General features: G+C 40.0%; 3 protein-coding genes across 4 annotated transcripts; 2 read left to right on the forward strand and 1 right to left on the reverse strand.

Moving 5' to 3' along the window:
* Positions 1 to 331: 331 nt before the first annotated feature.
* Positions 332 to 10,900, forward strand: hps1 (HPS1 biogenesis of lysosomal organelles complex 3 subunit 1). Of its 2 annotated transcripts, XM_042434402.1 has the most exons (19): positions 332 to 1,935; positions 2,066 to 2,299; positions 4,446 to 4,636; positions 4,734 to 4,868; positions 5,339 to 5,481; positions 5,565 to 5,673; positions 6,640 to 6,800; positions 6,985 to 7,087; positions 7,170 to 7,254; positions 7,365 to 7,420; positions 7,527 to 7,694; positions 8,263 to 8,442; positions 8,777 to 8,853; positions 8,947 to 9,084; positions 9,262 to 9,327; positions 9,527 to 9,671; positions 9,874 to 9,987; positions 10,098 to 10,180; positions 10,265 to 10,900. In XM_042434402.1, exons 3-19 carry the CDS (start codon positions 4,520 to 4,522, stop codon positions 10,425 to 10,427), a joined length of 2,043 nt encoding a protein of 680 aa, XP_042290336.1. In that variant the 5' UTR covers positions 332 to 1,935; positions 2,066 to 2,299; positions 4,446 to 4,519; the 3' UTR covers positions 10,428 to 10,900. The 2 variants fall into 2 exon arrangements, with proteins under 2 accessions (XP_042290336.1, XP_042290334.1); XM_042434400.1 differs by lacking the exon at positions 332 to 1,935 and having other exon boundaries at positions 1,951 to 2,299.
* A 66-nt stretch (positions 10,901 to 10,966) lies between these two features.
* On the reverse strand, positions 10,967 to 16,089 carry st3gal7 (ST3 beta-galactoside alpha-2,3-sialyltransferase 7). The gene is made up of 8 exons (XM_042434403.1): positions 16,014 to 16,089; positions 15,611 to 15,776; positions 13,687 to 13,813; positions 13,247 to 13,584; positions 12,862 to 13,048; positions 12,573 to 12,713; positions 11,583 to 11,732; positions 10,967 to 11,467 (listed from the first exon to the last, which is right to left on the reverse strand). The coding sequence occupies exons 2-8, from the start codon at positions 15,757 to 15,759 to the stop codon at positions 11,381 to 11,383; spliced, it is 1,179 nt and encodes a 392-aa protein (XP_042290337.1). The 5' UTR covers positions 15,760 to 15,776; positions 16,014 to 16,089; the 3' UTR covers positions 10,967 to 11,380.
* A 938-nt stretch (positions 16,090 to 17,027) lies between these two features.
* On the forward strand, positions 17,028 to 20,435 carry LOC121912142 (ankyrin repeat domain-containing protein 2). The gene is made up of 8 exons (XM_042434231.1): positions 17,028 to 17,108; positions 18,294 to 18,440; positions 18,541 to 18,645; positions 18,742 to 18,840; positions 18,976 to 19,074; positions 19,237 to 19,335; positions 19,412 to 19,510; positions 19,611 to 20,435. The coding sequence occupies exons 1-8, from the start codon at positions 17,028 to 17,030 to the stop codon at positions 19,710 to 19,712; spliced, it is 831 nt and encodes a 276-aa protein (XP_042290165.1). The 3' UTR covers positions 19,713 to 20,435.
* The last annotated feature ends 678 nt before the right edge of the window (positions 20,436 to 21,113 follow it).

A 21,113-nucleotide genomic window follows, 5' to 3' on the forward strand; every position in this document is an offset into this window, starting at 1 on the left:
GGCACAGCCAGACTAAACCTGGGCCAGACCTGGCTCAGCGTCTGATGATTCATAGACAACTGGGATCTGCTCGGTAGGATGATGCGGAGGGGAGATGAGGGGCTGCAGGGACTAAAATGCTCATAGTTTCAGTGACTTACGTTTCTCCCAGCAAAGCACATGAAAACTGCAATTCAAGCTCATTACAGGCTTGAACTGTACTTAAGTTTCATGACAGTGAGTCATTAACACTGGCAGCCCCTTCTAGAGCTGTGATCCAAAGCATGTACCTTTAATTATATTTTTGTTTGAAGTTCCATTCATGGGAAATGGATTTTTGCTTTTATGTAAGTTAGCAGAAATGTTTGGTCTCAGAAATGATCTTCAAGAACAGTTTGACTCCATGTGTGGCTCATTTTAAACAGGGCAAAATTGTTGACATCTAAGAATCAAACCAGACTTGTTAACACTTGGTCCATTGATTCAGTGGTCTTGTGAACAGAAAACTATCATTCATTACAATATGAAGGCCATACATACATACTGTATATGCATACTTGGACCACCTTGCAATCAGATGAACATGCAGACATGTTTCATCTTGAAGAAGCACATACAGACATGGGAAAACACAGCGGGTGAGAGAGAGCAGACATGTATAGGTATAAAAAACAGAGGTAATCTGAATTGGGCTGCACTTTCTCAACACAATCGCTTGAAATCGGGTGTCAAAGTTAGTTTAAACAGGAAAATCGAACTGCATGCCAGGCCAAAACATAATCTAAATAATTGAAACTGTTTAAAACAGTAATTTAGTCAAATCAAAAGTATGTTTGTTGGGTAAAATGAGTTTTCGGGGGTTAACGATGACTGACAACAGCGATATCAAACTATGAGGCCTTATAGTGAATATCCAGGCATTCAGATCTTATCAAGCCAATCCATGGAAATGCTTTTGTTTGGCGGACTTTGGTTCATATAAACCTGCACCTTGTGATAACAACTGCTGAGCGTCACTTCCTCTGACAAAAATCTAATTGTGTTGTGATATAGGAGGACTGCGCCATGTCTGGCCACTTCTGCGTGACAGTGCCTCCTTAGTGGAGGTAACTGTTACCCAGGCCTGCCTAACACTGTTTATACTCAGTGATCCATTTTGAGACATGCAAGGCCCCCTTTTGCCCTGCTAGCAAACACTGAGGATTTCATGATGTTTACTCTGTATATACAGGAGTCAGCTTAAATAAGACTTCCATGACTGCTGGATCCCCAGAAAACTGATGGACTAGATTAGACTTTGGCCCAAACTTGGAACTCTTGGCATTCTGGCCCATTTTGACCCAAGCAAGGTTAATAAAACATCAATATTTATGTTACGATGGGGTTCTTTGGTCTGGTCAGAAGCCAAGCATACAATCTGTGCTGAATATTATGATACAACACAGATTTTTTTTTTGGTAGCCATCAGAACATTCTCTGAAAAGCAGCCCGCAGTTTGGTTTGTGTATATGCAGCATATATGTCTCTTACAAGTTGTTCCCTTGATGATGACTGTAATATTTATATAGGGGCAAATATGGGAGGCTGTTTATTTAGTTTATGGTGTATTGTGACTTTTTGATCTGCAATATGATTAAAACTCAAAGTGTATTGCATTATATAGTAATTATCTCATCTTTTAACCCATACAGATGATTTATGGTGTTTTATTCATCTAAAACTTCTTATAGGATCACTTTGCTCGGCCTATTTCTTGGAGATTACATGAGAATGCATGGCAAATTTAGAAATAAAGAGCACAAACACGTCTAATCTCAATCTCAGCCATAAAACTGCATTCCACAAATGCCAACCCATTGTCCACAGCGCAGCCTCTGAATCATGTGCCCCACTTTAGGCGGCAGCACATGACTTTTTCCTGCCTCACTGATCACCAGGCTCCTCCGGAGAGGGAGGGTAGGGCAGGCGGGGGGGGGGGCAATCCATTGAAAAGTGCAGCCTCTTTTGATAGGCCTCAGTCTTTATCCAGGAGCAAGTCTTAACAGGGCGCTCCTCAACACTTTTAAATCCTCTTATCTGTCTCCAGATCAGCGGTGAAATCGCGCAGCTAAACTTCCTGCGCGTAAAGTCCTGCTGATGTCACATGACGCCGCGGTGTAGTGGAGCTCTGCGGAAGGAAGGAAGCAGCAAGCAGCAGCAACAGCAGCAGTAGCAGCGATGAAAACGTCCAAAAGCTGCAAGAAACACTGAAGTGAAGTGAGGAAAGTTCTGGGCTGCAGAGATTCTGGATGCTGGGATCATCCGGCGCAGAAAACACACAGTAAGTTGTTGTGTAATGAAGTGTAAAAGTGTGTGTTTGTTTTTTCTGTACATGTGAGTGAGAGTCCGTCAAGGAAGTTAAAGCTTAAAGGGGAACTAACTTTTTGGTTTAGGTAAAACACGAAGTGTAGTTTACGGATCGGATCGGATTCAGAGAGATGCTGAATAATATCTAGTCAGATAAAATTGGTCATTTCTTTTACATTGTTCCCGTGTAGATGTTTATGTCTGACTGCACATTGACTGTACTGTAGTTGGTTAGTGAACAGCAGATGAGTTTCTGCTGGCACACAGCATACACAAGATCAAATGCATTAAAAGCTCAGCAGTTTATATCTGATCAACTTTGGTGATGGTTTGGCGTTTAGGAAGTGTTGCAATTACATTTTCTGCCTTTCTATCAAGATGAAAGTAGTCAAGAAAGATTCCACATTCATGTTTCCTAATGATCATTAACTTAAATTAATTATTTTTGATCACATGGAATTCATGAAAGTGCATGAACTGAATGTAAAAGAAAAGTAAATGTCTTGTCAAAAATGGTTGAAAATGAGTGCTCTGGTAGGTTCTCTGTATTACAAGGAACATGCCTCCCATTTATCAACAAATGAAAGCTCCAAAGATTACCACATGATCACTTTCTCTCATGTCACACACATCTCTTTACACTTACTGATCATTTTTCCAGCACTCTTATATCTGTTTTGACCAGTGGTGGTGAAGTGCAATTTTGAGGTAATTGTACTTTACTTGAGTATTTCCATATTGTGCTACTTCATACTTCCACTTCACTACATTTCAGAGGGAAATATTGTACTTTTTACTCCACTACATTTATTTCACAGCTACAGTTACTTTTCAGGTCAATATTTTATACATAAAACATATGATCAGTTTGTTATATATGCATTGTTATAGATTAGTATCAGTACACAGTAAGTTGTTCAAATGAGCTCCACCTTGACAACATTAAATGCTGCTTACATGTGCACATAAATGAATCAGTTTTTCTATTCAAATAATATACTGTATTTACATTTATGATAAATATAACACTCTAAATTGTGCCACTTTGCATAATGAGTACTTTTACTTTTGATACTTTAAGTACATTTTGCTGGCAATACTTATATACTTTTACTTAAGTAAGATTTTGAATACAGGAATTTTACTTGTAATTGAGTATGTCTTTTTCATTGTGGTATTGCTACTATTATTTACTTAAGTACCATCACTGGTTTTGACTGATAATGTCTTGAAATCCCTCAGTGTTGGCATTTCTGCCTCTGACCTTTTTTTTTTTTTTTTTATCTAGAAGTTGTCATTGATAAAATATCAGCTGTTAGAGAGTGTTTATTTTAGGCCGAAAGGCAGGGGAGTGTGGGAAAATCTTATGTTTACCTCCATTTACTCCAGTGGCTAATGTATTCATTACTAGGCCTGTGTGAAAATACATTTCTAGTGATTTTTTTTTAGTGACACGGACCACATCCACTTTAAGACACTGACTGAATGTTGGTGTGTATGTAACATAATAATGATGGTTTAAAGGTACAAGTGGGATTGTTTTTGACATGTGTTCTGGGTTCTTTTGGGTTTTATTCAATGAAAAATCTGACGTAGAATATTCAAGCTTCACTATACCAATAATACCATGATACAGTGAAAGATTGTATGAGAATTTTCAAATAACAACTGATTTGTTTCACACCATATTTTGTTGGAATTAAAAAGAATAATAAGTACACTCCTCTTTCTTATAAAATTGTGTCTCAGCAACCATCTTTGTGTGAGATAATTATGTAATCATAATCATCATATCAATACATAGAAATTAGGTTTTTGTGTGCTTCCAAAATAACACTCAGATCACATCAGTAAGTCTTAAAATTGTGGCTATTTCCAATTTCTCACATGTCCTAAATCAGTTCAGTCTTCTAACATACAAATGCAAGCATGTCAAAAGAATATTTGTTCTGGAATAATTTAAATAGTGAGTTTTATCAAATAGAGATGTAGCTGTGCCGTTCCGGACAGTTTCGGACATTCCTGAACAGTATCATTCCAGACCTCTATGCTTTAGAAAATCTCTCCCCAGACTCTGTTTTATCTCTTTTGCCTTAACATGTTTAACCTTTTCTTTATAGCATTATGCATCTGGAGTGGTGGGCGTAAATAGGACACCACAGTAAAACAGGACAGGTGTGCATCTGTAGTCCAGATGAAGGGCTTGCTGATAGCCAGTGAGAGTGCTGAGGTCCTCTTCCACTGGACTGACCCAGAGTTTCAGCAGAATATCCAGGAGAAGTATGGGGCAGCTCAAGAGGAAGGCCAGGGGGTAAGGAAGAAGAAAATCATCTTTAACAGATTGTTAATCTGATTTGTTTGCCATGAGTCAAATCTGTAATAATAATCTACAAATAATTTTGTTTTAGCTTCCCGCCTTCGAGGACAGCATCAGCACGCTGTTTGCTCCCATCATTATCTCCTGCAGTACCATGGTCGACAGACTGGGTGACAGCTACACCTGCTTCACCACAGAAAACAACCACATCTACGTCCTACACCAGGTAGCACCTGCCCTCGAAGATAAAAGCTGTCTTCATCCCTGCAAAAATCCCCAGATTGGTTCCATTTTTTTATCATGATGTAGAAATCATTTTCCTGACACATATAGCCATTAAAACCCTGTTTTCTGACCCTGTTTTGAAATACCCTGTTGTATAAAGTCTGCATACTTGAACTACCCCTTGCTAACAGTAATAGCACTGTGACCTTAATACAGGCCTCTCTTACAAGAGAAGCGTCATGTTTGTCATGTGAGTCTTGTTAAGGAATCAAACCAGGCTTTGTCCTCCTGCAGCGCATGAGATGGAGTCCAAACTCTTGCCTTTCCGGTCTTTCTCATGCAATGATTTATCACTTTAGAGTGCACAGAGAGCAGGATGAGTTTTAATGCATCCATTTTCACTTTATTTACCACTTTATTCACATGTTTGGGTCGATAACAGCTAATTAGGTAATTTTGTGTCCACCTCAGTTTGATGAGTTTCTCTACATTGCTGTGAATGGAGATGGTGAGGAGGGAGAAGATGACCTGAATAGGAAGATCTATGTGATGAAGAAGATGATTGAGGTCATATTTGGCATGGTCACCCTCAGCGGTAACCTCCTCAGGAAAGAGTAAGACATTTTGTTTGTTCCCTCTTGATTCTGGACAGTGTTAACATGCCGACTGACATGTGAACTGTGCTGTTTGTCACCAGACTGCGTCCTCAGGACACCGAGCAAAGAGCGAGGCTGTGGAAGCATCTCCAGAGCCTGCTGGAGACATACAACCACCTCCGAGAGAATGACCAGAGCTTCTTAGTGGAGGTAGAGGGCATTACTGTTTTGTACTGCACTACTACTTTGTTTTAGCTTGATTGTTGAGATATGAGGACAGCACAATACCAAAAGTACACAGCTTTACAGTAGACTTTTGCCATGTTGTTACACATTCAAGCTAATATCTTTGTTCCAAGTTCTGTATGCCATAAAAGAAAACCTAAGATCTTATTGTGCTGTTGAAATTATGATAATGCAAAAAAGATACAACCGTGTAAGAGTTGTACGTGTTTTCATGCATGCATGATGTAGTAAAATATAACCTGACTGCAGGTGATTTGCACTTTAAGATCGTCCTAGTATCCTTTGATTACTATGAATTGTATTATATACTGTAACACTGCCCTAGATTCTTCCCAGTTACATTATTTATAAGTGAGGCTCTGACTGTCTTTGGTGCAATGCTACACTGGCTTTGGGATATAACACTTTCAACCACTAGATGGCAGCAACAGCAAGAGCCAATGTTTTCTCAGTGTTTAAAGCCCCTTTTCATGAGGTGTTAAATGGAAGTATTTTGTCTATTTCCTGTACCTTTTTTACACAAACTGTGTGTTGAGTTATGTACTTTATGTTGAGAGTCTGTGTTGATGGTTCTTTTTGAACCATAGAAATAATGTTCAGGCCATCGTCTATTTAGCTATACTGTAAACCTACCTAAACTTGACATTTAAATTGAAAAAAAAATGTTAACATGCTTCTTTTTTCTAGATTCTAGATGTGAAGTTTTACTAGAAAACCCCCTATGCTCTCCTATTAACAAGATGAATTTAGGTTAGATTCTCCTTTCAGGCCATGATTTCAGAATTATTATGTTCAGTCAAAGTCATTTTTAGCTGTGATTAATGAATCATGCCTCTCTAAAAAATGTGCAAGTGCAATTACGTGACTTTCAGTGGTCAAGTGGGATAGAGACGCTCCCATGTTGTCTCCTCCTTCTCTTTTCTCTCTCAGGCAGTGGAGAGGCTTATCCACCCCACGCTGTGTGAGCAGTGCATAGAGTTTCTGGAGCGTCGTCTAGTTCAGCAGCTCAACAGCAGTGTAGAGAGAGCAGGAGAGGAGGTGCTGCATGCCTTCATTCTGGTTCACACCAAACTGCTCGCCTTCTACTCCAGGTACAGTCAATGCAGATGTTTTTCATAAACACTTCATATTTATTCCAGAAATAAATGTCACAATTTGCTCTCTTAATTTGTTTTCATGTGTTTACTTCTCATGCTTGAGTTGGTGAAGAGGCTTTTTTTTTTTTTTTTTTTTAAAGATTTTCTATAATGTCCTCTCTTTGACTCTCCGCTCCAGCCGCAATGCGAGCTCCCTCGCCACCTCTGACCTCCTGACCCTCATCATCATGGCGCAGAATATGTATCCTAGCAACATAGACCTAGATGACCCAGGTCCTGAGGTAGGAAATGCTGATGGACACCCTCATAACCTCACCACCATTTCTGATTGTTTATTGTGAATTGTCTATGTTTTTCATGAAGGATGTTGAGAGTACATCTGGCTCTGGTCCTGAAAGTTTTTACACCCCAGAGCCTTCGCCTACAGACAGAGACTCAAGTGGTTCAGGTGGGTTGTCTAGTAGAGTGTGCACATTTGTATTTGTTCAGTTATTTCTGTTTCTATATGTCTTCTTTCTGTATGTGTTCATTGACTTGCCTTCATTTTTGTGTCACTAGAAAATCCAGTGAGAGGCAGTACTCCTGTATTTGAATTTGTGGACCCAGATATCCAGGTGAGAATATATTTCAGTGCTCCCAATAGTTGATCTTGATTTCTGATATTCTCCACAAAAGAAACCACTTATTGGTTTGGAATGATTAAAATAATTATGTCTTCAGATGGCAGAGGACAGCTTACAGACTCTGGAGGTTCCTCCACCTGACCCCTCAACCCCCCGTAGAGTCTTCTTAGAGGTCTCACAGAAAGAGGGGCTGTATCCCATGATGCCTCACTCCATGTACTGTTTGCCACTGTGGCCTGGCATCACGCTAGTGCTGCTAACTAAGGTTTGTGGATAGCAACTCAAGCCTACATATGTACTTACTCATATTGCTTACATGTACACACAATTTCCTCCACATCTCCCTCTCGCAATCTTATTTTTCAGCCAGATTGGGGCACACTTTTGACATGTTCAACTGAACTTTAAAGCTCTTCCACATTTTTTCTACACAAACACACACACAATTTTTTAAAAAATCCTTCAAGTAACATCTCTTCATTCTCCCCCATTAAAAATTACAGACTCTATGCATATGCTAATATTTTTCATTTCAAAAGTTCAACTGCTGGACACAAGATGTCTCCTAAATCACTGAAAAGTCCATTCTCAGTTTTTCAGTGAGCACAGAGAAACTTTCTACTTTAAGCAGATGAATTTGAAAACTTCAAACTCTGCACATACATCATTCTGCACAGTGAAGCTCAAACATCCATCTGAAGGAACAAGAAGCAAAACACATTTTTGACTGGAGGGGAGCTAACCAACTATAGTTTTATTTAGTGCTTATAGTATCCAAACACATCTTTGCTCCCTTGTTGACCCATTTAAGCATCTATATTTATTTCTGTCAGATTCCCACTAGTGCAGTGGCCATATCGGTGTATACGTTTCTGGAGGCCTTTGCCAAGCTGGAGAAGCGTTTAAATGAAGGTCAAGAAGGTTCCTCTGCTACTAGAGGCCAGCCGACTATACAGGACATCCGAAGCAAACTGGATAAATTCATCAAAGCCCTGGGGCCAAGTGAGATTCAGGTATGTGTTTGTATGTGTGCTGTATACCAACATTTTGTATTCTGTCTACTTAATTGTTCCATGAAGCTTTTACGCATTCTTGTCACTTTATGTAATAACATTGTAAAATTTAATTTAAGTGAAATTGCACTTTAAAACTTAAAGACTACTATCAGGAATAACTCTTGGAGGGAATGTATATACTCTGTTAACATAACAGATTCATACATGTGAAAACCTTTACACCCTGTTCACCCAAAATGGAATAAATATGATTGATAATGAAAAATTATTTTCAATGAAATGATTGACCTCAAAATAAAATCAACATTTTGTGCCTCCCATTTTTATCCAGTCTGCACAGTTACAAAATGTCTGGACAGAGTTCAAGAACCGAGCCTTCGCCAGAGGAGGACCTGGGTTTAACAAAGAGTAAGTCTGCTGCAGCCCTCTGCTGGACAGAATGCTCCATAACAAACCTGCTGGATGATCCTTTGAATGATTACGTCCATGTTTTTGTTTTAGTCTTATCCCGTGGTGTAAGAATATGAAGACCCAGCTGTGTGGCGTATACCGACAGTGTTTCTTTATTGACTCTGGGCTTGCCGACATTCCTCGACAACTCTCGCCCAGTCTGCAGGAAAGAGCCCAGTCTATGGTGCAGTGTGTATCAGACAGATGAATGTCTTTTTGCGCTAATATTTTTCTTTTCTGCTTAATTTTTGCAAACATTACACACATATACCACATTGATCATACAGTATATGTACTGTATCTCTCTGTCTTTTTCTCTCTCTTTCTATTACACTCTTTCTCTGTCACTCTCTCTGTCTCTTCCAGGGAAAAACTGATGGATTGGAAGGACTTCTTGTTAGTGAAAAGCAAGAGGAATATCACCATGGTGTCATATCCTGTCAGCAAAATAAACCCATGTTGTGTCTGATCCCTTTGCTTAGCAGAACAAAACTAAATTTATAATATTCCTGGATGTGCTTGCATAATTCAGGGGTTCCAAAAAATACAGTGCATGCGTAGGCCTAGAAACATTTAGAAATATAACACACTTTTATCCTCCGTGCATTGACCTTGACCCAGTTAATCTCACTTACCTGGAAGAGTTCCCAGGCCTTATTCACTTTATCTGTGTGGACCGATCCACCGGCCAAATGATCGCACCGTCGCTCAACATCACAGAGCGCACCACCTCTGAGCTGGGGAAAGGACCAGTGGCTCAGTTCATCAAAAGCAAGGTCAAATACACTAGAAGTGCATGTCTTAGAACTAATAAGTGTGGTCTTAAACAGCTCGTTGATAAATCAGTATCATAGCCAAAGTCTTGTATTGCTTTAAGTGCAAATTTGGTTCTTTTCAATGACTAGAATCATGAATACTTTTGTCCATTTGCAGCATTTTTCTAAATATGACTTTCTCTTTTATAATGCCATGTTGAAGGTGTGGAGCCTGGTCAGCACAACACGGCGCTATCTCCAGAAGGGTTACTCCACTGTCACATTGCGTGATGGAGACTTCTACTTCTGCTACTTCCTCTGGTTTGAAAATGAAACAGTAAGTTTACTAGTGTATCATGTTTATATTCAGTAAGAAAAATAACAGTAAAGTTTAGTACGCTGTAACACAGCATCATATGATGTGTACTGCTATATCTGATCAATCAGGGCTACAAGTTAGAAGCAGGGGAAATGCCCATCCTACCTGATGACTCTGCTCCCATCGGGATGCTTGCCTGGGACTATTACAGGTAAACAATTGTGCTTGATAAAAATAGATGTGATTACTCCTAAAAGATAGTGCTGCTGACTGTAGAAAGCGATGTGTCCTGCAGGAAGCTGCTGCGGTACTACAGCAAGAATCACCAGGGTGAGGTGGTGAAGTGCTATGAGCTGCTGACAGTACACCTGGGGGTCATCCCCACTGAGATCATCCTCCAGCACTGCAGACAGCTGGCAAGCAAGCTGTGGGAGCCTTCTCGCAATCCGCTGCTGTAGACTCACTCACATAGTTGTGTACACAACAAGAAATTGGCTGCATTACTAAGAACAATTACTAAAAACAAACAAACAAAACAAAATCTCTTTAAACTGCACCCTGGGCCTGTGTTTCATGTTTCCACAGTTTTCATTGTGTAAAAGGTTATGCATCATATAAGTTGACCCATAATGATTTATTGGAAGCACTTAAGTTTATGATTAGCACAATTGAACGCCATCGTGCACTTCATGCACTGTGATGTATCTCATATGAAGTAGCTTGACTGTATCACTCCTTAATTGTACATTGTAATATATTTTTTGAATACTCATTTATGACCTGTTTACTATTTATTAGTAATATATTGTTATACTGTGCGTGTTTCACTTTGTAGCTGCCACTGATTGGTTTTATAAATGCATACTGTACATTTTTGCGTCTTCAACTCCTGGTCTCATTACTTGTATGAATGAAATATGCAACACTAAGACTGTGTGTCTCTCTCATTAGATATTTCCCTTTTTTGTAGATAAAAATATCAGTACTCTCACATTCGTTTGTTTATTGAACAACTGTAAAACACAGAATTCAAATACTACTGTTTGAACCACTGACCATTGCCTCCATCTCACTAAACCCAGCCAGTCGCAGAGTGTGTGTTAATGTGTGATGGCGTAATTATTCAGTCATCTGACAATTACTAACCTTGTAACAGCTGGTGATGTACTAAGCTCATCAAATTCAAAGGAAAGTTGCCTATAGGTTAGTCTCTACTTTCAGGAGCTTGTCTAACCTTTATGCTTTTAATTTGCTCGCTCAGGCACTCTGGTGTGCATTGTAAAGGTCAGACTGTGCTCCGTATGTTTTTCTTTCCAGCAGGACTCACTTATGGAGGGCGCCATACAGGCTCACAATGAGAGGGAGGAGTGCATGTAGAGTTCATTGCATTATCAGTCTCTGGCCTTGAGAATCATAACGCTCCTGTGAGATCTGTCACGGCTCCTGCAGCCACCAGATCCCTCAAGAAGAGTTTCTCGGCACTGACGTCATGCACCACCTTGAGATGTGTAATACAACAAGCCAGAATAAATTGTTAGAGCTGAGGTTTATCACCAATCTTAAAAATATCTGCTACAGTAACTAGTTGAAATTGTTTCCCGACATGAACTTACTTGAGACTTCATAGCATCCATGTGTATGGTTTCATAGTAGTGAAGTCTAGCCTCTGGATGCTCCATATCATAGCCAAATCCTGCCAGGCTCACCTGGTCACACAGCTGCAAAGCCATCACCACAGCACTGGCACCTAGTGTTGGAACCATCTACTTGAGGAGAAAAAATGCTATTTGATCTATTTGTATAAGCAGTAAAAGCACCATCTACTCAGCAATAGTTTACTCTAAGTGGAGATATTCAACATAACAGCAAGATCTTTTTTTCAAAGGGTGCCGGGAAAGAAACAACAAGAAAGGTTGTGTTTGCTGGTCTATCATTCCCTTAAAAGATAGGACTGTTTTCCTAAAACAACAGTCAAGTGCCCAAATGAACAGTGACACATGTTTTTCTTGCTGTGATCATTCCTCCTGACATACTGGCCATTAAGAGATTCCTTCATAATGCACTTTCAATGTAAATGGTGGGGGACAAAATCCACAGCCCTTCTTCCATACAAAATTGTAATTAAAAATTTATTTGCAGTTAATATGAAGCTTCATTTGTCTTAATTAGTCAAATTCCTTACTCCTTATTCTTACAATCTTTCCACTGCAGCTGAACAAGAAAACTCTGTCCATTGAGACACATAGAGGGAATTCTTTACTAAAAATACTCAAACTGTGGAAGATATCCACTTCATTTGATGAACTCAGATGGTTGAAACTTCATATTATCTTCAGATAAACCTTTAAATACATTTGAGCTCAAAACGAAGACTGTGGATTTTGTCCTCCATCACTTACATTGTAAGCACATTTGGAGGGAATCTTCTAAGTATGAACAGGAGGAATGATTATAGAAAGCAAAACCTGTCTCAATGTTCATGGGTAATTACTGTTTTAAGACAGACTTAAAGAACCTGTCCTTTGGCAGACTGTCAATCACATTCTAACTGAATTCAAAGGGTACTAAATAAAGAATATGGATTTATGCATTTTAGAACTTACATTTCCCTGTTTCAGAGCATATTTCTGTAAGACTTGTCCAGTCTTATGAATAATCTCTGGATGGAGGATCCGGAAGTTCTCTGGTCTTAAGGGAATATCATCCACCACCTCCCTCCAGAACCACAATTTGGACCAGAAACTCTATCAAAAACAAAACAGAAGATATAGCGCATGTAAAGCAGGGAGTGTGATGATGTGATAGCAGCGTTGCTACATGAGTTGTTGTGATACTCACGGCTTATGTAATATACCATTTCTGTGTGCAATGGTTCCTGGAATGCATACCCACCAGAGGTTGTTTGTTGATGACAGAAGTGAGCCAGTCCAGATCCAGGCTCTTAAAGACCACCAGAGCAACCATAGTGGTATTTTTGTACTCATTTGCAGAGTGAGGTGCTCCCTCTGGATACATCATGCGGATGGTGGTGTGGGAACCAGCATCTCTTTCAAAGCCAGTCACTGGAGCATTATTCAGCCTGATGACAGAGATTAAGATGTATCAAATTGAATGTGTTTAGTTGATGTGGGGTATTTTATTCATACCTTTTTTTCTTAAACCTCTTTAAAATTTTTGCCACTGAGGGCAAAGTCCATCTGCACAGGTTGAAAATAGCCACCAGAGTTTATCACTAGTAAGCTTTCCTCTGATTTGTGTCTGTCACTGGCAAACATACCTGATAATGATGTCATACTGGTCTATATGGGATCCAAGATGGCTCCCGTGAAGAACCCCTCCGCTGCCCACTACCACACATCTCCTGCAGCTGCCCTCTCTCTTCAGTGATGGAGGCAAACCAGGCTGAGGCAGGGAGGCAAGAGCCAGGGTGAGATGTTCTTTACTACCCTGAAGCCCCAGAGGAGGGGGCAGATCCCAGGGCACAGACCTGTCCTGCTGCACAAACACAGGGATGTCCTGGAGGCCTGCAGAACAGGACAGGGGCTTGAGGTGGTTCAGACACCAGTGAGGCTGACAGGGGCCTGACAGCAGGGAGGCCGACCGGTTTAGCAAGGCCTGAAGAGAGGGGCAAACAGAGAGAGAAGTGCGATAAGAGTGAAAGAATGATTTTAAAAGACAGATGAGTGATTTAAAAACAGATGAGATGTGTATCCCTACCAGATCTTTGGGATGTTGGTAGTCGTCGCTGACAGCTGACAATTTATTCAAGGGGAAATATGCTGGAATTAGAATAGCCGAGTAGCATCCAATCAGCAGTACCAGACTAAAGGCAAGGTTCCCTCTCCTGTGCAGCAGAGACAAAATCAATTCATCAATCAATCAATTTTTATTTATATAGCACCAAATCACAACAAAAGTCATCTCAGGGCACTTTTCACATAGAGCAGGTCGAGACCGTACTCTTTAATTTACAGAGACCCAACAATTCCCCCATGAGCAAGCACTTGGTGACAGCGGTAAGGAAAAACTCCCCTTTAACGGGTATAAACCTCAAGCAGAACCCGGCTCTTGGTCGGCGGCCATCTGCTTTGACCGGTTGGGTTGAGAGAGAGAAAGAAAGATGGAAAGGTGGGGGGACAGAATAACAACAATCATAACAACAACAACAACAGCAGCAGCAACAGCAACAGCCAGGGAAGGATGCCAACAGCAAGGACAGGGACATCATGGGAAGTCCCCCGGCAGTCTAGGCCTATAGCAGCATAACTAAGGGCTGATCCAAGACGAGCCTGGTCGGCCCTAACTATAAGCTTTATCAAAAAGGAAAGTTTTTAGCCTACTCTTAAACATAGAGAGGGTGTCTGCACTCCGGACTGAATCTGGAAGATGGTTCCACAGGAGAGGAGCCTGATAGCTGAAGGCTCTGCCTCCCATTCTACTTTTAAAGACTGTAGGAACCACCAGTAAGCCTGCATTCTGGGAGCGCAGTGTTCTAGTGGGATAATACAGTACTATGAACTCTTCAAGATATGATGGTGCCTGACCATTAAGGGCTTTGTAAGTTAGGAGAAGGATTTAAAATTCTATTCTAGATTTTACAGGAAGCCAATGTAGCGAAGCAAAAATGGGAGAAATGTGATCTCTTTTCCTAGTTTTAGTCAGTGCATGTGCAGCTGCATTCTGGTCCAGCTGGAGAGTCTTTAGAGACTTGTTAGAGCAGCCTGATAATAAGGAATTGCAATAATCCAGCCTAGAAGTAACAAATGCGTGGACTAGTTTTTCTGCATCTTTTTGGGACAGGATGTGCCTGATTTTTGTGATATTACGTAAGTGAAAAAAGGCAGTCCTTGAGATTTGATTTATGTGAGAGTTAAAGGACATATCCTGATCAAAGATAACTCCCAGATTCCTTATGGTGGTGCTGGAGGCCAGGGTAATGCCATCCAGAGTAGCTATATCATTAGATAATGTGTTTCTAAGGTGTAACTTCAGTTTTATCTGAGTTTAGTAGTAGCAAATTGCAGGTCATCCAGGTCTTTATGTCGTTAAGGCATGCTTGGAGTTTGTTTAACTGATTGGTTTCATCAGGCTTCATTGATAAATATAATTGGGTATCATCTGCATAACAATTAAAATTTATGGAGTGTTTCCTAATAATATTACCTAAACGAAGCATATACAAGGTGAATAGAATTGGTCCAAGTACAGAACCTTGTGGAACTCCGTGTCTAACTTTTTCCTTCACAGAGGATTCATCATTAACATGTACAAACTGAAATCAGTCTGATAAATAGGACTTAAACCAGCTTAATCCAGTTCCTTTAATGCCAATTAAATGTTCCAGTCTCTGCAAAAGGATTTGATGGTCAATTGTGTCGAATGCGACACTAAGATCTAACAGGACAAGTATAGAGACAAATCCTTTGTCCGATGCAGTTAGGAGGTCATTTGTGACTTTCACCAGTGCTGTCTCTGTGCTATGATGCGCTCTAAATCCTGACTGAAAATCCTCAAATAAAATATTGTTATGTAGAAAGTCACATAACTGATTAGAGACTGCTTTCTCAAGGATCCTAGAAGAGATCCACATATGTAGCTTTTTAATAACAGGCACACAATACAAATACCTGCAGAGCTGTACCTGCACAGGAAAAATCCCTTGGAGTCTGTCTTTGTGACCACTTGTTGTCTGTGAATGTCAGGCATCGGTGCTGCAGCCTCCGCAGCCTCAGACAGCAGAGGAGAGCCATCATCTGGGTCTTCGACACTCAAGCGATTCAGCATCACCATGACACCTGCACTTCCTCCTGAAACACATACACACATGATTGAACTCATGGTGGATGATATAATCTAAATCTTTCTGTGACAAAAAGATAATACAGACTTTCTTAATAACACCACAGAATTATTTACAGATATTAGTTGGATTACAAAGGCATATATCTCACTGTTGAATGTCAACACTGTCTTTTGAGATTGATTGTACACACTAAAGCATCAATAGGAACATTAATCAGAGTCATATGAATGAAATAACTCACAGCCAGCCTTGTAGAGAGGTGTAAGCTGTTAACTGTCCGTGCGCCTGTGCTCCATGGTTGAGGGGAAAGCAGCAAGATGCAGGTCCTGTGCAGCTAAAATGGCTGCTGTTGCTTCCAACCTACTGAACTCTGTCTCTTCCCTCAATAACACTGGTTAACCATTAACGAGTCTCTCAGTCACACTCAGGCAGGAATGCCTGTAAATGAATATCTCTATGTATTTCACTGTACATACAATAATATTTAAAGCATTAAAGCTTCAGCAAGAAAGATCAAACATTGATCAAAAAACACTGGATGACACTTTCAGGGTTTGGTACATTAAATGGAGAATAGTTACATATTTATGGTAAGTGTGTGGTCTAATATATCAATAAGACGGTTTACACTAAAGGAAAATTTACAAAGCTGTGGCTGGAAAGTGATTGACTGTTTGTGTGTCATCAAACAATATTTACAATGTATTGCTTGACAGTAATGAAACCTTTATAGATAACATAATTCCCCACAACAGTGTGTTTATGAGCCCTCTTAAAAAAGAAAAAGAGGAGTACATACTGTTGCTGCAACAGGAGTGAGGAGCAAGTAAAACCAGGAGCTTGTGGAATGAATGCACCCTCAACTCATGACCTGGGCGTGACTTGACTGAAGGGTTGGATGTACGTGTATATGAACGTGTGTGTGTGTGTGTGTGTGTGTGTGTGTGTGTGTGTGTGTGTGTGTGTGCATGACGGAGAGGAACAGAGGGAGAGAAGGAGAGACTGGCAAGTACACACAGACATATGCATACACACATGAAAGTGCACAAACACCTGTTTGTTGGTGTAGCACAATGTCTCGCCATGAACCCAGCATTCCAGTCAGGAAGCCACAGGGCTTGTAGTGCTTCTGTATAAAGACACTCGCAGTCAACCAAGTTACCCGCCACTTTTGTTTGCTTTTATTCTAAAATTATTATCAACTGTTTGACATCATTGTATTGTTTTTTTGTTTGTTTGTATCCTTACACATTTCATGCAAACAGAGACTGAAGAGGTTGTGCAGTGGGCAACCAAAGTGATGGACCAGAAAACAGGAATAGAAAAGAGAGTTCAGGTAGGTGAGAGAAGTACTTATGTTTCCCAAGTGACATTTGTGATACAATAATTGTTATTAGATACTGACCACCGGGAGGATTTCCAGCACAGTAGATTGTATATGATTTATTATCTTAATATTATATTAATATATCTTAATATTAGTTACTACAACATCACAAGTTTAAAAGCCTTGATTTGTAAAAAAAAATATATAAAAAGGGATTATACATGAAGACATGTGCATTCATTTTCAGCTTTAACAAGCTGTTATATCCCAGAAGACACTGAGGTCAAACCTCACAAATGTACATTAGCATTAGAACATCAGGTTGCAGATACACAAAACACATAGATAAGCACATGCAAATAGAAAAGATATGAAACAGCTTGCAGATGGATACTTTACCATCCTAACCTCATGTGTTGACCCGCAGTTTACTGTCCTCTGTAAATCCTGTTTTAGTCAAGGGATTTTAACTTGAGGTTTATTTCAAGTTTTCAAGTATTTATTGACAGCTGAGGCACTTGTTCACATGCTTTGCAATTAAATATATAAACATTATAATCCTATTTAGTCATACAGTGAACTCTACGTATCAAGACATTTGTGAAAAGTTATCAAAATGTAAAGTTTTATTTCCTGATGCCATACTTTTGTCCCTTGTTTTCTGAAAACAACACAGTCTAACTTGCCATAGATTCAGATTATCTTTTATTTATGTATGTGCACCAAACTAAAGAATGAAATGACAACAAAAGAGGATCAATTGTTAACATAAATTCCATGTTAAATCTAATTTCTTCCTGCATTTTTTAAAAATGAAAATATATTAAAATTATATGGGTTTGGTGACTAACAACACTTTTTTACTCATTATAAAATAAGTCAAATAAGACAAAAATGTTTGGCAGATAAAGACATACATGTACAATGAAGACACAGCCCTTTTACCTATATGCCATTATAAATAATGCAAAAAGATATCAACAGCATAGGTAGCAGTTTATTGGGAACATAGTTTTTATTATGACCAGGCTTAGCTTGCACCATGCTGTGAATTTATTTTGACATTAACACCACTGTTCCCAGCTCTAAACACCCCTTAGCCTACTTGGCACTCTGATTTGCAAAACCAATAGCACCTCTCTCATAGGCAAACTCATTGTTTTCTACATTATTACTGTTTGTATTATTTCCCAGGCAGAGGAGAGAGTGAGGAGAATCTCTTCAGATCTGCGCTGTGAGGTTTTGGGCCCGAATGGAGCAGAGAATATTACAGAGCTGTGCAAAAGGAATAAGAAGATCAAGAAAACATACTCATCCAGGGGGTCTGTGGAAATGCCTATGGTGAGCCACTGTAGATCTTACAAAAAACCTTATCTTCATGTGCACAACAAAGATATGAAAATTTTAATTTCTGTCTCTCCCTCCGTATTGTGCGCACCAGAGGCCCGTGGATATGACAGAATTCATGAATGCAGCCAGTCAAGGCAAACTGGATACAATAGACAAGTATCTGGCAGATGGTGGGAATCCTGATGTCCATGATGAGGTAAACACTCCCTGTGTGGCGGCAAAAGTAGATCAATTTAACATACTGCAATAAACTTTATTTCTACTTATAAAACTATATATTTAAATTTTCCAGTTAAAGAGGACAGCACTACATCGTGCCTCTATGGTAGGACACACTGCGGTGATCCATATGCTTCTAGAAAACGGAGCTGAGATCAACTTTAAAGATCAAGTAAGACGTATGGGCTTGTTTGTAAAGATGATGGTGAGATTGGGTGAGATTATCTTCACACTGAAGCTCCAGCCTCTATAGAGGCTTGGGCGTCAGCACTGCTAATAAGATGGGGGCCCTCCCACTGTGTTTCAGCTGGGCTCCAGAGCCATACACTGGGCCTGCAGAGGAGGAAACCTGGCAGTTGTTAAAGCTCTGAAGAGCCACGGGGCTGACCTGAACATTAGAGATAAGGTGAATGCATTTTGTCTGTGCCTGCACTTGTATCTGTACTCATACTTGTGTACCTGTAAGCATATTGTATGTCTCATACTGATACTTATACAGTTGGTTCTTTGTGTGTGGATTTGCATGCAAATAACCCAAACACAGTGTATTTCAATGTCTGCCTTGCAGTTGTATAGCACTCCTCTGCATGTGGCCACAAGAACAGGCAACACCATCATTGTGGAGTATCTGCTGGAATGCGGTGCCAAGCTCAACTGCCAGGACAGGGTAGGCAGCGTGTTTCATACTTTTCATCATCTCTGTATTTCATTTCTGTCACTGATACAGTTTTCCCTACTCTAAGGAAGGGGACACAGCCCTGCACGATGCAGTGCAGCTCAACAGATACAAAATAGTGAAGCTGCTCATAGCTGCAGGAGCTGACACAAAAATAAAAAATCATGTGAGTTTTTTCACCTGTCCTTTAGGAGCTTAAATGATTTCAAAGGATATGTATTGATTGTATTGTAAGATAGGTTGTTAACACTGTGCGTGTGTTACAGGAGGGAGTGACAGCAGTCCAACAGGTAAAACAATGGCAGTTTGACATCATGGAGACCCTGCAGAGTCTGGTGCCGCCTGAAAACACCTCGAGAGAGGAGTGACAGCTGTACATCTACTTATATATTCTTAATAACCTCCCTTTCTATCTGTCTTGGGTTCAAAATTCATTCTGTATTCCACTGTAGGTTTGAGCACATCATGTTTGAGTACATGCATCATCCTATAGGCATGAACAGATGTGAGGTGTGCCCACCATCAAAATCTGCCTTCCCAGGGCACGGCTGTTAAGTCTCTAAGATTAGTTTGAACTGTGACACTAGAAAATGTCAGTCTGATTGATTCAAGATGATCTTCTTATGTTTAAAAAGAAGAAGAAAAACATAAGAATGGGGGAAAAGAAAACGTTGAATTTCTCAAACCTTGCTTTATGATCTGAAGAGCACTCTCATGGATGTTTCATGTCTGATTTATAATGCCTTTGTAAGTTGAATAACATTAATAGATAGTGTTCTACAGAGGCTACATTTGAGTATAGACCAAGCGACCCTTGTTTTATAGCACACAGTAGCACTGTGTTTCAAGACGTCAGCTGACGATAGCAGAGATGGCTGGTATGCCCCCGCTAAAGTCAGGGATTCAAGGGGAGCTCAGTGGACATATTTTCCTTCTATCATCAGTGGCTCAAATGTTCCTAAGGGAGGTTGGTCATTCAAAGCAGGGAAACCAAAAACTTGCTTCCCAGGCTCATGATATAGTTGTGTATGTGTAATTAATCATTATAAATACTGCCATTAATTTCAAGAGCACATTATATGCAACAAATATTGTCCTACTGCTATATTTTTCATAACATGAATGTAAAAAGCTGTTTTGAAAGGCGTGTCGCTCTGCTATACACCGATATGTTTGTTGGAGACAATTCATCAGATACATTATCAGCCACACACCATATTTCCTGTTCCAAGCAGGGCTGTGTTAACTGTCAGGGACTTAAGTGGAGACTGGAATATTGTTTTCAATACAAGGTTGTCTACACTATGTCAAATGTGTTGTCACCTTTTCTGTCAATCTGACCCTAAACAGAGATATCATCACTATAACATAGTTCATGTACCAGCAAGAAAAAAAATAACTCCCCTCTTAAATCTGTTGGACTCATACATGTTTTACAGCTTTAGTTCTGTCGTTTTCAATTCCATGTGAACTACAAGCAGCATGCTGCTGTGCTGTAATGTTGCTGAGGGCTGGAGTGGTGCAGAATGAGAAGGGGGATGGGAGTGAAACTGGAGGCTTCTGCTTCATGCTGTGTCGCAGCCAAAACCAGAGGAACATGTCTATCCATGAAACTGTAAAAACTCCTTCATGAAAACTCCTTACTATGGCTGCAAATGTCACACAATTTGCCCACTGTGTTCAAAGATCAGGAATGGCTGCATTATCATCTCAAAACGAACTACTTTGTTGAATTACCGTGTCCAAGTCCAGTACTGTGATATTTGCTG

This window comes from Thunnus maccoyii, chromosome 14, assembly GCF_910596095.1.
Source record: "Thunnus maccoyii chromosome 14, fThuMac1.1, whole genome shotgun sequence".
NCBI lineage: Eukaryota > Metazoa > Chordata > Actinopteri > Scombriformes > Scombridae > Thunnus > Thunnus maccoyii.

What these genes read in the sequence shown, in the direction of transcription:
- LOC121912142 (XM_042434231.1), top strand. Translation starts at nt 17,028, where the DNA reads ATGCAAACAGAGACTGAAGAGGTTGTGCAGTGGGCAACCAAAGTGATG. An exon ending in GGTCTGTGGAAATGCCTATG is followed by an intron (nt 18,441 to 18,540) that starts GTGAGCCACTGT and finishes TGTGCGCACCAG; the next exon opens with AGGCCCGTGGATATGACAGA. An exon ending in AGCTCAACTGCCAGGACAGG is followed by an intron (nt 19,336 to 19,411) that starts GTAGGCAGCGTG and finishes CCCTACTCTAAG; the next exon opens with GAAGGGGACACAGCCCTGCA.
- st3gal7 (XM_042434403.1), bottom strand. Translation starts at nt 15,759, where the DNA reads ATGGTGATGCTGAATCGCTTGAGTGTCGAAGACCCAGATGATGGCTCT. An exon ending in ACCAACATCCCAAAGATCTG is followed by an intron (nt 13,585 to 13,686) that starts GTAGGGATACAC and finishes CCCTCTCTTCAG; the next exon opens with GCCTTGCTAAACCGGTCGGC. An exon ending in CAGTATGACATCATTATCAG is followed by an intron (nt 13,049 to 13,246) that starts GTATGTTTGCCA and finishes CTCTGTCATCAG; the next exon opens with GCTGAATAATGCTCCAGTGA.
- hps1 (XM_042434402.1), top strand. Translation starts at nt 4,520, where the DNA reads ATGAAGGGCTTGCTGATAGCCAGTGAGAGTGCTGAGGTCCTCTTCCAC. An exon ending in GGACCTGGGTTTAACAAAGA is followed by an intron (nt 8,854 to 8,946) that starts GTAAGTCTGCTG and finishes TTTTTGTTTTAG; the next exon opens with TCTTATCCCGTGGTGTAAGA. An exon ending in CTCAGTTCATCAAAAGCAAG is followed by an intron (nt 9,672 to 9,873) that starts GTCAAATACACT and finishes GCCATGTTGAAG; the next exon opens with GTGTGGAGCCTGGTCAGCAC.